At 39.3% G+C, this 25,624-nt stretch overlaps 1 protein-coding gene across 8 annotated transcripts in view; it reads right to left on the bottom strand.

The window, feature by feature from the left end:
* Positions 1–25,624, bottom strand: part of KIF12 (kinesin family member 12) — a 521,732-nt gene that overhangs the window by 114,083 nt on the left and 382,025 nt on the right. For all 8 annotated transcript variants that reach the window (XM_044054389.1, XM_044054390.1, XM_044054391.1 and 5 more), the window contains one exon: positions 3,807–3,927. In XM_044054389.1, the coding sequence (XP_043910324.1) occupies positions 3,807–3,927 (121 nt within the window). The remainder of the gene's footprint in view (positions 1–3,806; positions 3,928–25,624) is intronic.

Below are 25,624 nucleotides of genomic sequence, written 5' to 3'. Positions count from 1 at the left end.
TAGATTCTTGACATAACTATAGAATGCCTTGTGGTTGTCTTTGGAATCTTTGGCAATTTTATTTTTGTAACTAGCTTTGGAGGATTTTATGAGCTTCTTACTGAGGCTGGTAAGGGAGTTTTTTTGCATCCTGGGATTTTCCTCTTTTCTGCAACAGTTTCTTCCTTCTGTTGTATAGTTTGTTTATGGCAGGGGACCACCAGATTGGCTTACTTTTTTTGAAAGAGAGTCTTGGTTCTACTTGGGATGGCATGATTCATGCATGAGTGCATGTGCTCATACAGTGCCTTAGTGTAGGATTCAGCAGTCAAACTTTCAGCTCTCGTCTGCATGAGTGCCATAAAGTTTGTCACTTCTGACTTAAGTAGCATGAAGTTGGCTTTGGAGATGTTTTTTATGGGGGTGAGGGTGGGATGTGGATGTCAAGGTGATTTGCTTATGGTCAGACCTGACCAATAAGGGGGTGACCACTGGTGTGGAGCATCTATTGCCCATGTTGGTAATGACCAGGTCTAGGACATTGGAGCCCCTGGTGGGACAATGGATTAGTTGATCCAGGGCATTGGAATTTATGAATTCCAAGAACCGTTGGGAAAAGGTGTTGGTACCTGAGTAGTTTTCCTAGTTAATGGCATGGTAATTGAAATCACCCAGTATTAGGGTATTTGATTGTATCTTAATATTTTCCAGTATGTTTAGAAAGGTGTAGTGAGAATCTTGGTGCATGGTGGGGGATCTGTAGCAAGCTACAATTTGGATTGCAGTCTTACCTAGTGTTAGTTGCACCTGGAGAATTTCAGATGCATTGTGTTGGGCAACAAACCTGGAGGTGTGAATATCCTTGGTGAATATGGACACTCCTCCAGCTTTAGTGTTTTGGTCTTGGCTTGGTGGCCAAAAAGTGTGGTAAGAGTTGTAGCCTGGTATTGCAGTGGTGCTCTCTGGAGTCTTGAACCAGGTCTCAGTTACTGCACAGATATCAATGTTCTCCATTTTAGGAGTGCCTCGAGAGAGTGCATTTTGAGGTTTAGACTTCTAGCATTGAGTAGCATTACCTTCAGATTTTGCATGCTTGTATCTGTTACGGTGGCAGTTTTGTCCTTTGGACCTTGCCTAAAAGAGGCACTTTAGGGATGGCAAGAGCTTTAGCCAGTAACCTGAATCCCAGGGGTGACAGATGCAGACCATCTCTGGTAAAGCATTGTGGTTTGTTGATCATGTCATCCCAGGCAGACAGATACTGGATCCCCTTTGAGTGACACCAGAAGCTTAGCCAATTGTTGAAGTCAATCATTTTGTCCTTATACTGTGGTATAATTCTGGCGAAGGCAGGATGCTACTCAGGGCTAGGGTCATACCTGCCTAGACCACATGATCCCAGAGCTCTTCCATGTCTCTTTTGCATGTAGTCCAGGGAGGTATGTCTCAAGTCATTCACTCCAACATGGACAATGACAGAGTTGTATTTGTACTTGTTGTGGAGTGACTTGAGTGCATACATTATGTGGCAGATCCTGGCACCCAACAGGCAGCTGACTGTAATTTTCTCTCTGAACACACAAAATAAAGTCCTGAAACCAGCAAAGCCTGAGATCTGGACTATACCAGCTAGGAAAGGTGGGAAACAAGCAAACAAGACAGTATTTTTTTTTTTTTTTTTTTTGTTAGTTAAAACAAGCTAAACAATGCAATAATACAGTAAATAAACACAGAAAAGGCTAACACACTTGGAGGTGTAGCCCTAAACAGTAAATGCAATTAAAACTCTACAAAATTAGCAATTTAAAACTTTTTGAATGAAGCAAGGCAAGTGCACAACTGAAAAACGATTTAAGAGGCAGTAATACAGTAGAATAAGTAGCTAGTCTACATATACAGAAAAGTCTACATATATATATATATATATATATATATATATACAGAAAAGCAGCTAAAACACACTAAAATAATTCAGATGCAGTGCAATCTATAGCACTTGAGTTGTAGCAATATTAAGGAAAATACAGTTTTAATAAATGCACTAAAATATATTCTATATTTCCAAAATGTTTGAGAAGCACAGTCAAAACACAAGGGGGTTCAGGCAATTTTTTTTTTTGTAAGAAAGGGAGAAAGGAGGAACAGAAGGAAAGAAACTAAGTGGGTTGGACTTCTCAGATGTTCTCTCTGTATTAGGTAGAATGAGCTAATGACCCTAGACTGGGAGGAGTGTCCCAGATCAAATTAACAGTATGGGTGGGCAACTGCAAAGCCACCAAGTATAACAGCAAGACATCAACAAGGAGGGAGGGTGGGGAACAATGCTAAAGCTAGTAGCCTACACTCTTTTAGACAGTAAACACTACAGAAATGTTTATCACAGCAGAAAAACATCCACGTCCAGCTAAAATTTGCAAAACAATACATCAAGTCTCCCAAAAGCATGTGGGAAAATGTGTTATGGTCTGATGAGACCAAAGTTGAACTTTTTGGCCAGAATTTGAAAAGGTAAGTTTGGCGCAAAAACAACACTTCACATCACCAGAAGAACTCCATCCTCATGGTGAAGCATGGTGGTGGCAGTATTATGCTTTGGAGTTGCTTTTCTTCATCTGGAACTGGGGCTTTAGTCAAGGTGGAGGGAATTATGAACAGTTCCAAACACCAGTCACTTTTGGCCCAAAACATTCAGGCATCTGTTAGAAAGCTGAAGATGAAGAGGAATTTCACCTTTCAACACGACAATGACCCAAAGCATAAATCCAAATCAACAAAAGAATGGCTTCACCAGAAGAAAATTAAAGTTTTGGAATGGCCTAGCCAAAGCCCAGACCTAAATCCAATAGAAAATCTGTGGGGTGACCTGAAGAGGGGTGTGTACAAGAGATGCCCTTGCAATCTGACAGATTTTGAGGGCTTTTGCAAGGAAGAGTGGGCAAATATTGCCAAGTCAAGATGTGCCATGCTGATAGACTCCTACCCAAGAAGACTGAATGCTGTAATTAAATAAAAAGGTACTTCAACAAAGTATTAGTTAAAGGGTGTGCACACTTATGCAACCAGCTTATTGTACATTTTTTATTTTTTTATATTTTCCCCCTAACAGATTTGTTTTTTTTTTCCAATTGAATTGTACAAGTTATAGGTCACATTAAAGGTGGGAAAACTTTTGAAATGATTTATTGTGGTCTCATTTTTTTATATCACAAAAACCTTTCATTTTAACAGGGGTGTGTAAACTTTTGATATTCACTGTGTGTGTGTGTGTGTGTGTGTGTGTGTGTGTGTGTGTGTGTGTATATATATATATATATATATATATATATATATATATATATATATATATATATATATGCATTATATAGTTATATATGTATTTCTTGTGTGTAATACATGGAATGCAGTAATTATGGCCTGAATTTAAGTATAAGATAAACTTGTTAAGCACCTTTCTGATGTAAGAAGGTATGTAATAAAGATTGTCATGTACCTTTCAGGTCTGCTATGCCCTAGATTCATGCTACAGCATAAACAGTGGCCACCAGAGAACAGAAAGTTCAAGCAGTTTTTAAAGCCGGAAACATCTGAGCTAGCTGCAAAGCACACTAGAGCAAAGTGTATTGGAGAACACACACATACCTCATGAAGCTAAGGTAGTGATTTGAAGTTCATGATAAAAGCATGTAAGACATGAGAACATTTTCCAGTAATATCCACCCTGTCATGTTGCTTAGTTAGTCCGAGCCATTAAGATGTATAATTTAACTCAGTTAAACAGGTGATTGGTTGGACAATTTTAGAACAGGACCTAGGCTCCTGTTACTTACCTGCAAACAATGAGCTGGACAGTATCCACTGCAGAGTGACAGTGGAAGAGACAAGTTCCCACTGATGCTGTCACTGTAGATAAGACTGTGACTGCTGGCTGCTGGAGAAGAGGACATCACTCTAAAAAATGGAAAAAAAATACACACTGGAGAATGACAGATGTTTTTGTATTTTCAGTATAGCATATTAAATGAGAAGTTCAACAGGAATGCAAGTTCCTCCTTTCCTGGGACATATATTAGTTGTTTCGCCCTGCTAGTGCTGATGTAGAGTAAATCTGATGAAGGGCAAACTACTTGATAAGAGACTGAAGTGAAGATAGGCAGTCCAGCATTGGTGAGGGATGAATGGACCACAAGAGGAGGAGGAGTGAGGTTGGCTGTTAGCATCTAAGGTCAGTGAAGCCCGCCCCCCCAAAAAAAAATTAAATTACAGAACACACTAGTTTGGTCAAATTATTCTTGAATGTGTCTCAGTGAGGTAACTGCAGTGAAGATGTAAATTCCTTCCTATGTTCTAGAGGGGTGGACAGTTGCATAAATATTGTAGTCTCTTCTCTTCCCTTCCTTGATTTTTCTAAGTCCGTTTCCGATACCTGAAAAAGTGGTCCACAACATAAAATAATTATTTCATATCTGCCTAACACAGAGAGAAGCAAAATGAATGCAGTGAAATGGAAGTTTGGTTCAGTTTTTAATTAAACCACATACGAGTATCAAGAATATATTTGTAAAGTCAAGTTATTTTTTTCTGAAAATCTATTTTATAACTACCTTCTGGATGCAGTTAATAAACCAAGTATGTAGAAATATCAGACAGAGGCTATTGTGTTTAATATAGTGCTAAACAACACAGGGACTACCACTGGAGAAAAAGATACAAAAATACTCCAGCCTACAGCTTTATTCTTTAGAATGGTGATGATGCTCTGTTAGGAGTAGACTTTCTTCACATTCCTAATGTATTCCTAATATAGTAAAATTGATGGAGTTCCTTCTCTTCTCTTAGCCGTCATGTTTCTTCTGGCTAGTATGAACCAAGTCATCCAACATGTTATTACTTTGGGGACTGGTGGCCCAGGGTTTGCTAACAATTAAAGGAGGCTGCGTTCATTGTATTTGTTTGTTAGTCTCTTCATGTTTTGTCAGTCAGATTGTCTGTCTGGGCATGATCCATATTCAGCAAAGGTCAAGAGGAAAAAATAAATACATAAACTACAGCTTGCAATACAAACATTTTACATAGGATCATAGGAAATTACTAAGTTATTGGGCTATTGGTCCTGAGACCCTTATAACCCTAGCCAGGAGTTTAGCCCATGTTTAGCCAATTCAGCACCCAAAGCCCCTGTCCAACAGGGACACAGGTGGAATCCCAGGGGTGTATTTTTTGTTTCCCATCCAGTTATCCAGGTTGCAGTTAAAAAGGGATAGTGAGGTACTTTGCTTGACATGTAGAGGGAGTTTATTCCATAGAATGGGGATTCTCTGGGACACAGATATGTCCTGCCAACAACTCTTGATGTCACAGACCAGGTTGAGATCGCAAATGTGGGTTACTCGAGTGGAGCTTGACTTGCGGATATGCAGCAATCCCATCAAGGCAGGGTCTGAGATTGCTTTGTATGCCAGACAGAGGTCACCTCTGAGGAGTCTGTATAAAACTGAGTAGAGGTACAGGGCTTTTAGCCTGTCAGTGTAGGACAGATGTGTGAGGCCCTGAATTCTCCTGGTGAGGAACCTCTGTGGTCTCATCAGCTGCTGCATGGTACCTGCCGAAAGGGGCATTGTACTCAATAATGCACCTTCTAAGGGAAGAATACAGGGATATTATGACCTCCTTGTCCCTGGAGGAGATGTCATTACTTACTTACTTACTTATGTTGTTGTGTCTTTCGGCTTTTCCCGGTTAGGGGTCGCCACAGCAGAACTTCGGTCCGCTAATGATTGGCAGTAGATTTTTACGTGCCGAGTTGCCGGCCCTGACGCACAACCTTCAATGAAGGTACGCCCATTCACGCATGTCTCCACACAGAAGACGCTCTAGCTGAGAATCAAACAGGACAATGTCTTACTGTGAGGCGACAACGCTACCGCAGCACCACCACTGCAGTATGGTGGTAAAAAATCAGGTTGCTATCAGCCTGGGAGCCCAAATCCCTCATAACTGATTGCATGCTTAGGCTGTTGTTATTAATGTGATAATTTGTGGGGACGTCACTCTCCCCAAAGGGGATGATGATGCATCTTTTGGTATTCAGCTTGAGGCCATGTTTCTTGCACCAGTAATTTTGTGAGTGAGACCCTCTTGGAGGGTGTCCATATCACTAGGGGAATTGATGACAGCGCTTAGCTTGCAATCATCTGCAAATGTGGTCAGCCATAGCCCATTGGTTTTGGCCTGCACCTCAGAAAAGTATATTCCAAATAACAGAAGCCCCAAGATCAATCCCTGGAGTACACTGCTCAGTGTGGGTCTACTACATGAGGTGGCTTCCCGTATTTTGACTAGGTGGGTTCTATCAGTAAACCAGTTTGCTACACATCTGGTGACATACAGATGGATGCCTAATTGAGAGAGTTTATCTATTATGCCTGAGTGGGGAATAGTGTCGAAGGCTTTAGCCAGGTCAAGGTAGGTGGTGTGCATTGTCTTCCCCTCATCCATAGCTTTAGTGACTATCTCAAAGAAGTCAGCCACATTTAACAGATATGACCTCCCCTTGACGAAGCCAAACTGTGTTGGATCGAGGGTTTGGAGGTTGCCAATGTCCTTATTAACGAGGTCCATGATAATTCATTCCATAGCCTTGCAGATCAGGCTAGTTAGGCTGATGGGTCTATAATTTCCTGGATCAGTGGACACTCCACCTTTGTGCAAAGGAATGACAGTGGCTCCACTCAGCTAGGAAGAAGCCAGTACTGAGGCTTTGGTTGAATAGGAGACCTAATGGTTCTGCAAGTTCCTGCTTGAGTTCATCTAGGATGCAGCCTGGGATGTTATTGGGTCCCACGGAGGCTGTATTTTTTGCCTTTCAGAAGGCAGTGATGACTTGTTCCCTAGAGATAAGGGGAGGGGACAGGTACTGGGTATGTCCTGATTTACTGATGGGGGGCAGTGGGGTGAAGTTTTCGCTGAATCTGTTACCCAGCAAGTTGGCTATATCAACAGCATTTGCGTATGTGGTGTCCTTGACCACCAGTTCTGAGCAGATCTGGATGTTCCCTTTGAGACTGCAGATGTGAAGACCACCTTATGATTCTCTCTAGTAGATGTAGCCAATTTGGACCCAATTGGTTACCTGCTCTTCTTGGTCCTGGACAGCAAATTTTTCCTTTTGTTATAGAGTTTATTTATTGGAGATGTCCACCAGACAGGTTTCCTCTTCCTTGCGGAGTATGATTTCATCCTGTCAGGTATTCCTGATTCCATGCATCTATATAGATACTCGTATAGTACTTTGGTGTAGATTTGGACATTGGTGCCAGTTCCTACAGAAGGAGAGGGGGCTGTGAAGCTGTTTATACCATCCCTCAGGAGGTTGTAATCAGCTTTGGAGAAGTTTATTTTGTTTGACCTTAGCTAGAGGGGGGTCAGAGGAGATGGTAATTTCGAAAGTGACTCTTTATGGTCAGATCTTACCAGGGAGGATGATACTGTAGGGATGCTACTGTGGTTACTCATGTTGGCTAATACCAAGTCCAAGATATTATCACCTCTTGTGGGGGTATCAACTAGCTGTATAATAAGGTAGTGCATTTGGAGAATAGGCAGAACAACTGATTTACAAATGGTGTGATATATGCCAGACAACACAAAATATGTAAAATATGTCTTTAGACAGTGTGCAGTCTATACAGTTAAGACTCAACAAATAAAATGCTATGAAAATGTTTCTCAAGTTATTACACAGGCTGCAATATCTAGTCCAGATTTGCACAGAATGTCCAGATTTTTGCCTCATATTTTTGTCTGTTCCTCATAAAATGTATTTCCTGGCAACTCACTGAAAATTGCATTCAGTAAATAAAAGGAAAAAAAAACTCTTACACAGCAAGTAGTAGGAAGACCAAGGACAACAATATTAGCGTATCACAGATTTATTCTTTCCTACCATCTTATAAGAAATGATTTCATCAGAATAAACGCCAGTAAAGAAACACACTCATTTATTAGACCAAACAGCCAATGAAGAAGTAAAAAGTAGTCACATGCTCAACACCCCTAGTATTAACATATTCACACTAATTTAAAACAGTTCATCTTAAAACACTAAATCCTAAACAAATATATGCAAATATATAAATGTATCAAAAACTTTCCTAACATGTTAAAAACTTTTTAATAGTAACATAATTAAATTAAAATTGCCTTCCCGAGAAAAAATAAATATTAATTTTTCTATAAGTCAAGAATTTTCTTTCTCTTGTCTCTAAAAAACACTTACTGTTAATTACCTCTGTATTTGGCAGCAGTGGGATATCCACACCACATATCAATTAGTTGGCAAATACTAATTGGATTGTAGTGGTGTGGGTAGAGTGAATCCTGTAGCTTGTGTACAGTGAGCTTTGAAGGTGTTTTTGTACTCTAAAACAGCCACACAGTAAATACTCAGAGTTCAGATCACAATTGTTTTATTTCTTATGTTAGCTTAGTTAGTCAGGGTGAGCAGGCAGTATGCCAGCAGAGGAGTATGGAAAGCTGACAAGGAGCCAGCTGGTGATGATGTGCCAGGTTAGGGGACTGGTGCATGGAAACCTGACTAAGGCAGACCTGATTGCAGCCTTGGTTAAAGCTGCATCAGAAAAGAGCAACCAGGAGGACAATCAGAATGGCAGTGGAGATTTAATTCCCTCGGAGAAATGACAGCTCAACCTTTCTGCAGTGGACTTAAAAATTCAGCTGGAGCTAAAAAGACTTGAGTTGAAGGCCAGGCGTGTGGAATTAGAAGCAAATGAGAGACTGTGATGTTTGCAGGCTGAGGAGAATGAGAAAATGTTACATCTGCAAGCTGAGGAACAAGAGAGGCAGAAGCAGCATGAGAAAGAGATGCTGACTCTTCACCAGAGTCATGGAGGTAATTTGGAAGGGAGTAACTGGACCCCAGAAGCACAAAAGGTCAGTAAATTTCAACCGCAGTTTAAAGAGGGGGATCATTTTGATAGTTTCATTCATATGTTTGAGAGGGTGTGACAAACAGTATGAAGTTGACCAAGGGTTCGGGGTACGGTTCCTGATTCCCTTACTCCATGGTAAAGCTGTAACTGCTCTGTCCAAAATGTCTGACGTTGCATGCTTTGATTATACTGCTGTAAAAAATAGTCTTTTAGAACTGTTTAAGCTAACACCTGAAATGTATAGGAAAACATTTCATGAGCATAGACGCAAGGCAGATGAAAGTGTGTGTGAATATGTTGCTGAACTGAGCACTTATTTCCATAGGTGGGTGAGTGGATGTCAGGTCACCACTTTTGAAGGGCTGGCAGATCTTTTGGTGAGGGAACAAGCCCTTAGCACTTTGCCTGAGAACTGGAGGATCTGGTTAGCTGATAGACAATGTCCTACTTCAGATGAGTTGGGGAAGAAGGGAGACCTATACCTGTCAAGCAGGGCAGCCCTGCACAGGAAAGGGACCCCCAGTACTGATCATGGGTCTAAAGGAACCCATAGTGGGCAGCACAGACTGCCACAACAGAATCTGCCAGTAGCAGGGGAAGCCACTGGTCCCAGTACATGTCTAGGAGCTAGGATTAAATGTTTTGAATGCAACCAGTGGGGCCATGTGGCATACAGGTGTCCACGGAGGCAAGGTGGGGAACAAAAGGTGAGGGAGCCAGTAAGTGGGAAAGACAAAATGCCAATAGTAGGTTATCTTGGGACAACAAGGGTACCAAACTACCACCAGAGGCTATATCCTATTGTAGAGAATGGCAAAGAGGCCATTGCCAAGAGAGACACAGCCTCTGATATAACCATTGTAAAGCCTGCAATGGTTACAGAGGAGCACTACTTGCCTTGGCAGTCTACTCCAGTTAGGGCTTTAGGAGGGATCCCATTCCAATTACCTTTGGCTAGGGTTCACCTTGACTGGGAGGGTGGAAAAGGAAGCCAGCAAGTAGGTGTCTTTGAGGATATACCTGCAGATGTCCTGATAGGGAATGATTTTGATAGTGCAGTACCCTGTGCTTGTGCAGTTACACGCAGTCAGGCTTGGAGACAAGCAGGTAAGTCTGGTAGCCGGGGGAGACCCAGACAGACTGCATACTTGCAGCCAGGACTGGTGAGGTGGTTACTTCAGGGAGTGAGCTACCCTGTAGCCATGAGACTGAAGGTGAGCCACAGCTGCTTGGGGGTACTGATGGTCCCTTGGACAGAGTAACTGCAAAGTTAGAGGTGAATAGTAGTACCCAGGCTGACAGTGAGGCACCACTGTCAGAGGATGCCAGACTTCCTGTGGAAGGGGAGTTGGGAAGGGTTACAAGGAGATAGTTGAGGCAGGCTCATCTCTCAGACCCTACATTGCAAGGCCTGAGGCAGGTAGCTAGGGAGGCACCTGATTCTTAAGGAAAGGGGGAATCTGTATACTGGGACAAAGGGTTGCTATACAGAGAGAGGACCCCTGCGGGAGGGCTAGAATGTGAGAGAGTACAGCAGTTGGTAGTGCCTAGAGCCTACCATCTAGCGCTTCTAGCCATAGCCCATGATATTCCCTTGGCAGGTCATATGGGCATAAAACATACAAAGAGGTGTATTATGCAGAACTTCTATTGGCCTAGAATTTCCAGAAATGTAACATGGTACTGCAGGATCTGTGAGCAGTGCCAAAAGGTAGGCAAGGCAGGAGGCAAGGTGAGAGTTCCTTTGATGCCTTTGTCTGTGATTGAGGAGCCATTTCAGAGGGTATCTATGGATATTGTGGGTTCTCTGGGTACCCCAAGTTTCACAGTGAAAAAGTATATCCTAGTGGTAGTGGATTATGCTATACGATACCCTGAGGCAGTGGTTTTGACCTCCATTGAGGCAGAGAAGGTGGCAAATGCTTTGTTAGAGATTTTCAGCAGGGTAGGTTTCCCAAAAGAAATACTGACTGACAGAGGTGCCAATTTCATGTCAGACCTGCTGGCTTGTCTGTGGAAGCCCTGCGGAGGTGAAGCACATGGAGACCATCCCCTACCATCCCTAGACTAATGGTCATGTTGAGTGGTTAAACTCTACAATCAAGTCCATGCTACGGGCATTTGCAGATCAGTTTAAGAGGGAGTGGGACAAATATTTGCCCCATCTGTTGTTTGCTTACAGAGAGGTTCCCCAAGAATCCACAGGTTTTTCACCCTTTGAGTTGCTGTATTGGCATAGGGTGAGGGGACCGCTAGATTTAATTTGAGTTGAGTGGGAAGGTGAGTGCGAGTCACACAAGGAGTCTGTTGTGGCATACGTCCTAAACCTCCAGACAAGGCTCAGGGAACTCATAAGCTTGGCCCGGGAGAACCTGGCAGAAGTCCAACAACAGAAAAAGGGGTAGTATGACAGGAATGTTCGAGCTAAAGAGTATGCTGTGGGGCAGCAGGTAATGGTTCTCATTCCTGTCAGACACAACAAGCTGCAAGCAGCTTGGGAGGGATCCTACAAGGTGGTAAGAAAAATAAGTGATGTTAACAACATGGTGGAACTACTAGGCAGATGGCAGGGGCACAAATTGTACCATGTTAACATGATGAAACCTTACCATGATAGGGAGGCCCTTGTGCTGAGCATTTGCAGTGGATTGCAGGAGGAGTCTAAGGGAGATCTGGTGACTGATCTCCTCAGTGAGGCTAGGGCTGACACCTCAGTGGAAGGGGTAGCAATGTCTCAGCAGCTATCTCCTACCCAGGTTTGAGAAATCTGAGCAGTGTTGCAGGAATTTGGGGACATGTTCACTGGGAAACCAGGGTGCACCCACCTGGTGCAGCACCAGGGGAATACAGGACCCCAAAGGCCTATTAGGCAGGCCCCTTGTAGAGTGCCTGAGAGAGTCAAACAGACTGTGAAGGAGGAGGTACAGGAGATGTTGGAACTAGGGGTGATTCAAGAGTCCAACAGTCCCTAGGCCTCCCCAGTGGTACTGCTGCCAAAGAAGGATGGCAGCACCAGGTTCTGTGTGGACTACAGGAAATTAAATAGTCACACAGAGTCGGATGGTTACCCCATGCCTAGGACAGATGAGACCCTAGAGCAGCTGGGTGGGGCTAAGTATCTTACAACCATTGATCTTACCAAGGGTTACTGGCAGGTGCCCTTGCCTCCCAGTGCTAGAGAGGTCAGCCTTTGTGACTCCTTTTGGTTTGTATGAGTTCACAAAGATGCCCTTTGGGATTAAGAATGCCCCAGCAACTTTCCAGAGGCTGGTAGATCATATCCTAGTAGGAGCCAGAGGGTTTACCCTTGCTTACCTAGATGATATTACCATCTACAGTCATTCCTGGCCAGACCACCTTCAGCATGTCAGGGAGGTGCTAGGCAGACTACAGATGGCAGGGTTGACCATTAAGCCGAGAAAATGTCAGGTGGGTATGGCGGAGGTCTCCTACCTGGGGACATAGAGTGGGGAGTGGTAAGATAATGCCAGAACCTGCCAAAGTGGAAGCCATTCAGGCATGGCCTGCACCTGTTACTAAAAAGCAGGTGAGGGCATTTTTAGGGACAGCAGGGTACTACAAATAGTCTGTCCCCAGTTATAGTACCATAGCTTCTCCCCTTATAGACCTGACAAGGAAGAACATGCCAGATAAGGTAGTGTGGACCCCAGCATGTGAGCAGGTATTGAGGAGAGCTTTGAGCAAGTGCATCTTGAGGTTTAGACTTCTAGCATTGAGCAGCATGACCCTCAGATTGCATTTGTTTGTAGCTGTTACAGTGGAATTTTGGTCTTTGGAACACTGCTTAAAAAAGGCACTATAGGGGTGGCAAGAGCCTTAGCCAGTATCTGAAATCCCAGGAGTGACAGATGCAGGCCATCTTTGGCAAAGCCTCAAGGTCTGTCGATCATGTCGTCCCAGGGAGACAGATACCAGATCCCTTTAGAATGACACCAGAAACTTAGCCAATTGTTGAAGTCAATCATTTTCTGATCGTACTGTGGTATCATTCTGGGTGACTGTAGAATACTGCTCAGGGCAAGGGTCATACCTCCCTGGGCCACATAATCCGAGAGTTCCATCACATCTCTTTTCATGTAGTCCAGGGAGGTATGTCTCAGATCATTCACACCCACATGGACAATGACTGAGTCATATTTATACTTGTTGTGGAGTGACCTGAATGCATGTGTTATGTGGCAGATCCTGGCACCTGATAGACAACTGACTGTCACCTTCTCCTTGTTTAACCTAGTGAGTGGGACATCAGTGTGCCCCACAATTGACTCTCCTATGATTAGTACATTGGGCAAAGTGTTTTGCCTTAAGGGCTTGGGTTGAGGGGCACACTGTGGTGGTGAGCTATATAGTTGGGGGGTGTGGGGGTGAAGCCCTCCCACATAATTTGGTTTTATCTCATCCAGTTTCTGTTAAGATGGTAAGTAAGTAGTTTTTAAGTTTTGGAAAGAGTTGATCATTGGTGTTGTAAGTGTGCATGTCTGTGGTTTGAAATTCAGGATTGTAAGCTTTCACTATAATGAGATTCAGTCAAATGAGTTTTCAGTATTTTGAAAATTAAGTATTGTGGTCTCAATCAAATGAAATTCAGTATTTTGAGATTCAGTTGTGACGTGGACCCAGTTAGTATATATATAGGTAGGGGGTGGAGGGCATAGCCCTCCACATTGGGGATTGTGGGGGCATAGCCCCCCACCTACTTTTGGTTTTATATTGTTATCTTTCAGTGAAATGAAATTCATAAATATAAAAGCTAAGTAGGTGGGGGGCCACACCCCCAATTATATATAATAACTCCAGGATCGCACTACAGTGGGGAAAAGGGCATATACGTTTTATTTGCCCAACAGTACTTACATTCAGTGAAATGTGACTCGGTGAAATGAGTTTTCAGTGATTTCAGCTTTCAGCGATTTTTTGAGGGTGAATTGAAATTCAGTGAAATGAGTTTTCAGTGAATGAAAGTAGACCCATCTACAAATATTACATCTTTTACATTTATATATCCCTTTGTTTAAGTAAGAAAAATATGTAGGGGGAATAATTATAGTAGTATCCTTCTGCAGTAAAGTTTTAATATTTAAGCTGTTTCGATATACAAAACTAGAATTCCTTCCTACAACATTAAATAACTCCATATTACCCTCTAATATATTCCAGGTATCTATAATAACACTTCTAATCTCTGAACTATCAATGGTTAGGACTAAAGTACAAAATAAATTATTTTCTTTTCTTATTGCAAGGGTGGTGGGAATACCATCTCTAAGTGATTTAAAAGGATGCTTTAATATAGGGTGAAACATACTTTCTCTTTCAGATATAATTTCTTTAGCAATATTATCTGAACTATCTTTTCTGTAATCCCTTTCCACGAATAAGGATATAATAAAATGTATTTCTTTCTCAAAAGCTTCATCACAAGTAGTCATCCTAGAGGCCCTTATAAATTAACCCCTAGGTATATTCTTTTTCATAAATCTTGGATAACAGCTTTGATAGTGTAAATAATTGTTAGAAAAATATTTTTCTATAAATAGTACTATCAAAATCAATGTTTTCATTATTCCAAGTCAAGGTGACAGCTAAGAAATTCACTTGGGTCTCTACAACAAACTTTAGAAAGGCAGAATCCATATTCAGCTGATCGACCAATTTCTGGCAATCATGTATCATTCCTTCTATAACCAGAAAAAGGTCACCTACAAATCTATCAATGTAAACAACTCTATATTTTTCCTTTATAAGACTAAATGTTACATGTTACCCCCATCCAAGGACAATATTAGCAAAAGCAGGGGGCAGCAAAAGACTCCATCACTACCCCCCTTATTTGTTTGTATACCTTGTTGTTAAAAATGAAATAATTATTGTCTAAAAGTAATTCTATGAGACTACAATAAAAATTAATGTCCTGATTAGAAAACTTAGAAAAGGTATTCAAATATAGTCTCATATATTCAACCCCCTCATTGTGAGGAATAGAAGTAAATAAGGAACATATATCAACAGTCATTAAACAATTTCTTTCAGGATTGAAGAGATATTTCTCTTAAAAATTCTAAATTTATCCAAAAAATGCCATGAATTCTGTATAAAGGAACCTAGCTTTTGTATAATGGGGTTCAATATAGCATCCAAATAAAGAGAGATTATTTCAGTAGCATAATTAGGTGCAGATATGATAGTTCTAAAAGGTGGGTTCCTTGGGTTTTTTATGAATCTTAGGTATTCCAAACAATGTGCCTATAATAGGATTTGCAACTAACACAAAAATTATATAACTCTAAATCTAACATTCCTTCCATTAAACTATCATATAGAAAACTCTCTATTTTCTTAAAGCATTTAATTACTTCATTTTTTATTGCCAAGGAATATTCCTTATCGTCACTCAACATTTTTTCCATTTCAAAAATATAGGCACTTTGATCCATAACCATGAGGCCCCCACCTTTATCTGCTTTCATAAATCTTAATGTTTTGTTATTCATAAGTTCTCTTAAGACAAATTTCTGAGTACTATTCATGTTACAATAATGCACCCTCCTTTTTTGTTTTAATAAAGTTCTTATTTTACTCTCACAAGTCTTTTCAAAAACTCTAATGGTGCTGTTAAGTGTAGGATTAAAATACAATGGTTTCATAAATCTAGAACACATCAAGTTTACATCTTTTAGTATAAACTTTAAATTCATTTTTGTAGTAAACAGTTTAAGAAAGTCTTAGAAACATCAGCTCTAGGGGAAGGAATAAAGTTCAAGCCTAATTTTGACATTGTTAACTGTTCATCATTCAATTCAGTACTTGACAAGCTAAAAATACTAGTTGAAACACTCACTGGGTGTCCATGGATGAGTCTGACTTCTGTCATTCCCGGTTTCTGGTTCTCTGAAATATTTGTAGACCCTCTGTGCACCCACAAAAAGAAGATTTTGGTTTTGCTCCTAGCTTTTCACTATAATCTCGGGTGTTGGAAGGATAATAAAGTAATTCAACAGCATCCTGATTGGAATTCTCCTTCCACCAGCAAACAAACCGAGAAGGTCACATCATTTTAGCACACAGTTTTTAAATTGGAAAATAGTTTTTTTTATATATTTATATTTTGATTAAGTTCTGTTTGTATTTAATAAAGAAAAAAGTGCTTAATCTTTTACTATATTCTGAGTATAGGTTTTGTTTCCAGCAATACAATTTTTAGGACTTCTCTTTGATGTTTCATGTTTTTTTTTTATTTTGCTGTTCTATGCCAATTAGTGGTTTTAGTATTTCTATATTGGCCATTGCTGCTTTTTTTGTATTATCTTCCTTCTCTTCATGAATATGAATGTATGCACCAAGAAAAGCAAAAGACGGTGATGCATTTTGAGGGAAAGGATTGAATGATTCTATTTTCAACATATCAGTCCTTTCCTATATCCATTCAAGAGACATTATTGAAGCAATTTTCACTCTCGGACATTTGCTGAACTGCACCAATCCCTGAATGAAATCCATCCAGTGGAAGGAATTGTAACAAGCAAAGTTAGCAAATACACATAGCAGAAAATAATGCAAAAATACTTTTACTGAGAGCAGCTTTACTTTAAGAACTCCTCTATAAAGTCCAAACTGGAAATGGTCTCCATCAAAACATTTTCTTTCCCCCTCTCCCCATGTTAGCGCCCCTGCCCCTCACTTTTCTTTTTGTTTAAAACACTTCTTTTACTTTATTTATTATACATTAATTACAGACGTACTCCTCATGATGCATGGTGTGTCCTGATTGTTTTCTGCTGATGGCTGCTGATTATTTTCATAATCAACCCCATTATTCTCTTCGCCTTGGCCTAATCCAATCACTTATCAGTTTTATTCTAAACAATAATTCCCCATAGTTTTTTCTCTTCACATTTCTATTTTCTAGTAACCTTTAAGATAACCCAATTTACATCCATGGTGCATATGGTAGTGTAATAGGAGCAACAAATAACAAGAGAACATCCCAACAAATACTCCCCCCCCCTTATTTTCCCCTTTTATCTCATTTCAATATATTTGCTCTTTTGCTTCAGGTGTTTCTGCTTTTTTCCCTTTTTTCCTTTCCTTCTCTCAGGTTCAATATTCATTCTTCCTTCTCTTTCTCTTTCAACACATTTGGCATTGTCCATTCACTCTTATCTCTCCTATTTCTTTCTGAATAACTTCTCAGCCTTCCTTGATTTCTATATTCTCCTCTGTCTCTAAATTGAGTTTCCCTCTTCCTTGTTGATGGGTCCTGCTTTTTCCATTTTTCTTTTGTAGCTGATTTATTTCCAGTTGTCATTATTAATCATACAGTCTCTTTATTTTCTTCAATGACTTTATTGTAGTTCAAGAGTTTCTGTGATGGTTTCCTTATTTCTGAATGCAATTCATCTATCAGTTCAGGTGCCTGTTTCCTCTACCCATTCAGTTGTATACAGTTCATAAAAGATAGCGACCAAGTGAATCTTTGTTCCATACACTTCCAACAGACACCATGTGTCCTTGGAAATATCCTCTCCAACTTTGCTGGTGTATAGAAATATTTATGAATTAATTTCCAGTTGAATATTTTAAATCTGTAAGCCCTTAAAACATATTTGGGTAACTGCACCATTTGTGCCCACTGCTTCATCTCAAACTGTCACTGTACCTCATTTTCCAATATGTCTCCACTCCTCTCTCTTTCTCCTTTCTTATTCCTTCAGACATCTTCTCCCTACCCTAAGCAATCCTCTGGTTAGACTTTCCTCGAGTCTTCATGCCTTTATCTCCTTTACTATCTGCAGCTTCTCCTTTCTTTCTTCTCTCTCTCTCTCTCTCTCTCTCTCTCTCTCTCTCTCTCTCATTCTTTGTTCTCCTTCATTTCACCATTACCCCTTGGTATTCCAATTTCAATCAATCTTCCAAAGGATATTCTTCCTTAGACTCGACCCACTTTTTTTAGTCTCCCTTATACTAATATCTGAGGACAAAACCTAAGCCTGTCCAGCTTTTTCTTCCCTCTTCAAGTAGCTGTTCCCTTTCCTCTTCCTTCTTAGGTCATCCTACAGGTGTCAACCACTCTCTCTATCTCCATTTTGTCAACCTCTCTCTCTATCTCCATTTTTCTCCATTTAGCCACTGTGCATTAAATAGTTTGTGGGTCCCTATTGTCCAGGGTAATTCTAAGTTCCTAGCAGGAGTTTCCAATTCCATTTCTACAATATTCTCCTTAGTTCTCCATCCAACTTTTCACTCACTAATCATCTCTTTCCAGTCAGCATTATATTTCACATCAGCTAATTTTTTTATATTTTCCGTAATGCGTGCCTGTATCTTCAACTTTAAATCTATTGCTCCGTGCTCTCCATTCTGTTTTTTTCATCATCACTTGCCAAGTACACTTTTGGTCTGCTTCCTTCCCAGACAAAATATCTCCATACCTGTGTAACCATTTTTAATGTTCCTGCCTCTAGAATGCTCCTGTAGGCTTGCTCTGGATAAATAAACTGTGGAAGAAGAAACATTTTTAGAAATTTCACTCTCTGATCGATATCCATTCTTATTGCTTTCTGTTTTTCAATTTGCTTCTTAACTTTCTCATATATCCTGGTATATCTGATGTTCATTAAGTTTTCTACCTTGTCTTGAAACCATATAGCCAGGTATTTTATTTCTTTCTATCACATTTCCATTTTTTTTCTATCTCCCCTCTTTCTAGTCAGTCATTCACCTCCACTGTCTGTAACTGGTTTGTCTTACACCATGATTTCCTCCAAAACTTCTTCCCATAATACTTCTGTCTTTCTCCAGGTGTATCATAGTTATTAATGCATTGATTGTGTACAAAGTGATGTTCTTATTATTGTCTCCCCAGCTGTATGCCATTATCTCTTCAGGAAGGAGTTCAATGTGCATGTCAAATAGTATTGGTGACAGGAGGCATCCTAGTTGTCTACGCCTCTGTATACTTATCTTTCCTGACAATCTAGCTCTTAACTTCCCTCTAGTTGATGTCCTTTTGTATGAAAACCTAATCATATCTGTTCATTATCTTGAATCTTATAGCTACCTCAAAAAGAAGTTTTCAGCTAATTCTATCTTTTTAACATCTAAGGAAATCGGTGCTAGCTTCTTTTCTGTCTCTAGTGTATCCTGAAATATCACTAAAATTCTAGTTAGCTTACCTGCTAATCTCCGCCCACCACCCCCCAAAAATGTTTGCTCTCTGTGAATCACTTTATGCAATATCTTCCACAACCTATCTGTCATTATCTGCATGAAATACTTACAGTACTGATTCAGTATTAATACTGGCCTGTAGGGGGTTAGAGCCAGAGCCTTCTCCTGTTTATATACACTTCCCCTACATGATTCTGGGGGCATAGTTCCACTGATTATATCTCCTCATTCACTAGTTCACACATTTCCATAGGTAGTCCATCACCACTAAGGAACTTTCCCTTAGCCATCTTTCCCAATGCTCTTAATACTACTTCCCTCTCTGTCCTCTTCACTAAGCTGCTTCTATCATCTTCTTCCAGTGTTATTCCTTCTGGTATTCCACCTCTTCCTCCTCATTCACCTCAACTTAATCCTGATGTGGTTCCTCTGCATATAGTTCCTGACAGTACTTTCTGAGTTCCTCTCAAATTCCCTGTAATGGCCACCCTAGTGTCTATTCCTCCTTGACATTAATCTCGACCTCTTGTTGCTCAACCTCATCTGCCAAGCCACAGCTACATACTATTTAGTTTCCACAGTGTCTCTTCTTATTTTGTTTCACGAGGAAGCTGAATGTAGGAGTCAAAGGGTAGTTTCATTTCCCATAGGAAAGCTGATAATATCCATGAAAACACTAAAAGAAACATGCACTTATAAAGAAAATACAGTGTAGAAAAAATGCAAAGTCAAATACTAACAGAAAATCTAGTAAGATGAAAATATGTTCTTTCTTTGTGGTAGTCAGAGTTTGATTAAAGGGAAAAACAATTAATTTGTAATAGCTTTGAGTTGTGTTTTCCTGTTTAGTTGCATCTGAAAACAAAGACTGAAAGCTTTGTTTTTGTCAGACTCCAAGCTACACTATTTATCTGAGGTGCGATACTGCAATTTGTGATTGATAAGACATATTTAAATACCATTATTTAAGAGCCATTGTTTTCTTAATGTCTCTATTGTTGGAACAAGTCACTAGCCTAATTACTCTGCCTTCTTAGCAGAATTTGTGATGTAACAGATGATGAGAGAAATGTAGGAAAGAAAGGCAAACAGAAATAACTTCAGACATAAAACAAATGGAATAAATATTAAATTCTGAGTTTGCTGTATGTGGCATATTTAATGTTGGATTACAGGGAAGAAAATCACTTTTCAGAAATAAAAACTTGATATTTAGGTATAGTTCTATTTTAAATAAAAAGTAAAGAAACTGAAGTTGTCCTGATTTTGTTGCATACTACAATATATTGTGCACTGCATAGGTCAGTGTGTTGTATACTGTGTAGGTGAGGGTGTTGTGTATTGTGCAGGTCAGAGTATTGTATACTGTGTAGGTTATCCAAAGAGATGTTGTATTTGTAAAGAACTTGGTCAGTTTTGCTAAGGAATGTCTAAAGAAGAAAAGTGTGTAAGGATAGGGGACACACAAAAGTAAACTGTGCACAGTACTGTTATAGATATAAAAAGGAGGATTCTTTTTGAATAAACTGTACACTTATTCTTGGAGAAGAATCTGATGATATATAAAAAAGAAAAAAACGAATATGTTGATTGTGAAACAGTGGTTTTACAGGAAGACAACATAGTTATATGTGGAAGGAGACATAACTGCTATAGGGTTGGAAAAGAATACAGAGTCAGCCAAAAGTGTGGGACCATTGAAGTGAGTAATATTTGTTCTGTTTTATCACAAAAAGAAAAAGAGGAGCAGAAGTAGAAGCAGAGGAGACTGCAAAAGCAGAAGATATAATATTCACTGTACAAAGATTGATAAAAAAAAATAAATGGAAGATAAAAGGAGAAAGAGGGGGAAAATAAAAGGTAAATAATGTCTGAGAGGTATTATTAAATAATATCAATTAATATTGAGAGAAAATCCAGTAGCGTAGGTAGCATGGGGTGAGAGGGACAATAGCCCTGGGCACACATTGTTGGGGATCTAATCAACTGATCACAATAGCTCTTTAATGTAATACTGGCTTTTAAAAGCTGATATTGCATTTGGCATTTGTGGTCAAACCTGAGTGCTGTAGCACTGTGTGTGTGGTCTAAACTGCAGCAACTGCTTGCTACATTGCAGTAAAAAGTTTGCTACAATTTAAAAGAAGAAACGCTTTTCTTTTTTTTTTTTTTTTTTTTTTTTTTTTTAAGAATTATGACATACGAGGGTTAGGGACAGGGTACAGAAACAGGACCTGAATGGCTGGGGTAGGAGGGAAGGGAGGGGGATCATGTTATGCATTCATTTTTTTTTTTTTTTTGGCTCTTCACTTGACTTGAAGAGCTGAAGGAGGGGGGCACTGGTTAGTTCACAGCACTGCCCCAGGGAGCTACTTTAACCAGCTACACGTCTGTGGAAATCTGAGGTTTGGATATATATTCATTTTATGAACCATATTATGCTGATGTACATATGTGTAATATAGATGGAAAAGCGTAATGCATCCATGAGCAGTCATGCTCCCTGTCAGATAACAGTTATTAGGTTTGTACGTTAAACTAAGTCAAAGGTAGTTATTAGGTTTGTACGTTAACTAAGTCAAAGGTAGTTATTAGGTTTGTACGTTAACTAAGTCAAAGGTAGTTATTAGGTTTGCATGTTAACTAAGTCAAAGGTAGTTATTAGGTTTGCATGTTAACTAAGTCAAAGGTAGTTATTAGGTTTGTACGTTAATTAAGTCAAAGGTAGTTATTAGGTTTGCATGTTAACTAAGTCAAAGGTAGCTATTAGGGTTGTACGTTAACTAAGTCAAAGGTAGTTATTAGGTTTGTACGTTAACTAAGTCAAAGGTAGTTATTAGGTTTGCATGTTAACTAAGTCAAAGGTAGTTATTAGGTTTGTACGTTAACTAAGTCAAAGACATGTCAACCATTGCAGACTTAGCCAACAATGCCATAGAAGAAACCCTGAAGTTGACCTAACAGCAAAGAAGATGGTGGTAAGAGATACAGTTTATCTGAGAGATATAGATAAAATATTTTCAACTAGAGCATATTAGAGGGAAGGAAAACAGGGAGGAGTGGGAGAAAAGGGAGGGATAGACAAGCAGAAAATGAATGGGGAGGTTTGAAATGTGATAATGTTTAGTTTGGCATAATTACATGACTGCAGCAAATGACTCAAGATAAATGTATGTGATCTTGTTCATTCATCTAATAGAATTTTGAATGTTACTAGGGATTTACACTGTCTAGTTTGCACAGTATGTAAAGGGGAGAATAAGGGTAGAGTAATGGAGAATTATGATGGATTGGAATCTGGTTGATGTTCACTTGGGTTAGTTTACTTATGATGTCATAGTGAGGGATTGTATCAGATGTTATGGCTAAATCCACATAAGCAGTGTGGACAGGAAGTCCTTCATCTAGAAATAGGTGATGTTTTTAAAGATGATAACAGTGCTAAGAAAGAACAGGCTACCTTTGACAAAGTTCAACTCTGAAGGGTCTATAATATGTGGACTTTGAATGCCCTTACTGATTAGTTCTACAATTATTTTTTTCTGGTTTTATAGGTAAGGCTAGTGAGACTGATGGGCTTATAGTTAACTGGGTCAGTGGAGGGGTTGCCCGTATAGAGGGGATACCTATAGTATTTCTCCATTCTTTGGGTACATATCCTTTCAAGAAACTTTGACTGATGATGTTTAGGAGAGGTTTGGTTGGGTGCTGCTTTAAACCTACTAGTAAGTAGTAATATATGTTATCTGGCCTCATGAAGGTGTTACTCTTTTGTTTTGGAGAGGGCAGTTGGCCTGAGCTAATATAGGGAGACTGAGAGTATAGTAGGAAAAGTAAAATTAGAGCTGAATTTATTATCCAAGATGTCAGCTATTTATTCAGGGTTGGTTAGTGTAGTACTCTTTATTTTCCCACCAGCTGGATGTTTAATGTATTTATTATTTTGAGTATGTCAAAAGGGGACACTTTTACCTACATAATGAGTTAATAGGTCATAAAATTCTTTGGTTAGGGCTGGTTTGTCAGTGTTCTGGGACTCAGGATGACTGGACCATTTATGTTTTTTGATTGGACTAGTCATGTTTTTTTTAAAAGGTCGATAAAATCTAATAGGCTGGTTTTGCTGAATTACACTTAATTAAAATGGACTACTGGTACTAACAAAGCTGCGTTTGAGGTAGACAGAGACAGCTAAATGGAAAAACAAAATTATCCACCAGAACATCTTATTACTTATCAAGCTCAGCAAGAAAATCCACATAGCAGGAGTCAATCCTTTATAACCATATAATTTCTCTTTAATTTCTAACATAAAATCAATAATTAACTAGTGTCTCAGCAACTGTGCCTTCTAGGTAAATGACAATAAAGAATTTCATACACGTTATCTACCCTTAGGTTTCTTCCTCCCACCAATTAAAAACCACCCAGTAAAATACATAATTGCACAATTATCCTAATTAGTATAAACTAATCAAATAAATAAATCACATAACATAAATTATATTAAATATATTTAATTATTTAAACCTTTCACCTATAAACTTTCTAAGGAAAAAATGTACCAAGCCTCAGTCTGTAAAAGAAGTGGGGCTATATCATAATGGAGTTCAACTTCAGGAAGGGTATGCAGAAAAAATATTTTAAAACACTGAAAGTACCTCTAAAAAATGTATGTTGGCAAAATCTTGGGACACAGAACTAGTAAGGAACACATTCTGAATGTCTTTGATATATGTCTCCCTGTCTGATGAACACAGTACTTGGAACAAGAAAATTTCAGATTATATACTATTCCAGTTTAGTAACAGTTTTTACATTCATGCACAATAAATTTATGTCCTCTGATATTATGTGTAATAATTATATCCCTGAATGGAAAAATTGGACATCCTTTACAGAGAAGTCTATTGTCTTGATCTGAGGTGTATTCCTCAGTGGACCAACTGTTTCATCAAAGAACAAAATAAACTATTGGTGACCTATTCAAATTTAATTTATTAGTTTATTATTCAAAACAATATGCCAATGTTTCTTAATAATTCTAGATACCTTTCCACAAATGTCACACAGTGAGTGAAAAAATACACATCCTGTTTATTAGACTTACTATAATGATGGCAAAATCTCCTTTTATTAGGACCACTATCAAATTTAACTTTTTCTAAGAAGTTTGTCAGACAGTTTTTTATTTATTTTTATTTAATTAATTAATTTATTTATTTAACATTTGTTAACCGGGAAAGTCTGATTTGGAACTAAGCCAATTTTCAGCAGAGGCCTGGGGAGAAATGTTTCAGATGCATGTCTTTGTAACGTGGGAGGAAACTGAAGCACCCAGAGGAAACCCACACAAATGGAGGGAGGACATGCAGACTCAGCGCAGAAGGCACCCCAGCCAAGAATCAAATCAGAGAACCTCTTACTGTGAGGTGAGAAGGCTACAGCTGCACCACTGTGCTGTTCATGTCATAACCACTAAGTGGTTAATAATTTGCTGCCTATTTCTTTGTCAGCACAAATTCTGTGAGCCCTACCAAATTCCCCATATGGTAAGTATTTCACTAACTGTTGTGTGTATATATCTGCAGACAATAAAAAGTAACTAGCTAAAGTAAGCTTCCTATATAACTTACTAGTTGCCTTACATCTAGATTCAGTGAAAATTTTCTCAACCTATACATAAATTTAATGTTAAATCTATTCATACTAAGCCTTCCAAAAAAAAAAAAAAACTCCAAAAACATCTGTGGAACTGTTCAGTATAGATAGATAGATAGATAGATAGATAGATAGATAGATAGATAGATAGAGATGGCCAAATGGTCTGATTTAACTAGGAAAGGGAATACTTGTGTGACTAAGCAGATGGCATGAAAGTTAGTTAAAACAAGGTCTTGAAAGTATGTTCCTTTAGTAAGGATGGCATATACCTTGACTGAGAAACTGGAGTTGATAATGTCAAGAAGGACTTGGGCATAATGATTGCTGGATGTGTAAATGTACCATTTAATATCTAAGTAATTAATGCCACCTTATAAAAAATTGTTTAGTTTGCCTTCTAGTTGGAGGAGCATGCTTACATATTCCATATGTTTCACAGGGGCACAGATGGAACCTTTATTTACCAATAAAGTAAACATTTGTTTTTTGAGAGAGATTTGCACCTGTACAAAATCAAGGCTGAGGTAATGTGGAACAATATGTGTAGGTAGGAGATTTCTGTTTAAACCTTGTAGACTTCTGTGAGAAAGTCACAAAAGCCCTGGATGAAGGTAAGACAGTGCATACTGCCTATCTTGACCTAGACAAAGCCTTTGATATAATCCCCCACTCAGGTATCATTGAGAAACTCTCCCAGCTGGGGATTAACCCTTACATCACTAGATGGGTAGCAAATTGGCTCACCGACAGAATATATACTGTCAAAGTTGGTGACTCTACCTCTACCAGTAGACCCATCAACAGTGGCATACCACAAGGATATGTGCTGGGCCCTTTACTGTTTG

This window comes from Protopterus annectens, chromosome 13.part0 (assembly GCF_019279795.1).
Source record: "Protopterus annectens isolate FY-2018-M chromosome 13.part0, PAN1.0, whole genome shotgun sequence".
NCBI lineage: Eukaryota > Metazoa > Chordata > Ceratodontiformes > Protopteridae > Protopterus > Protopterus annectens.
This window is presented reverse-complemented; position numbering and strand designations above follow the sequence as displayed.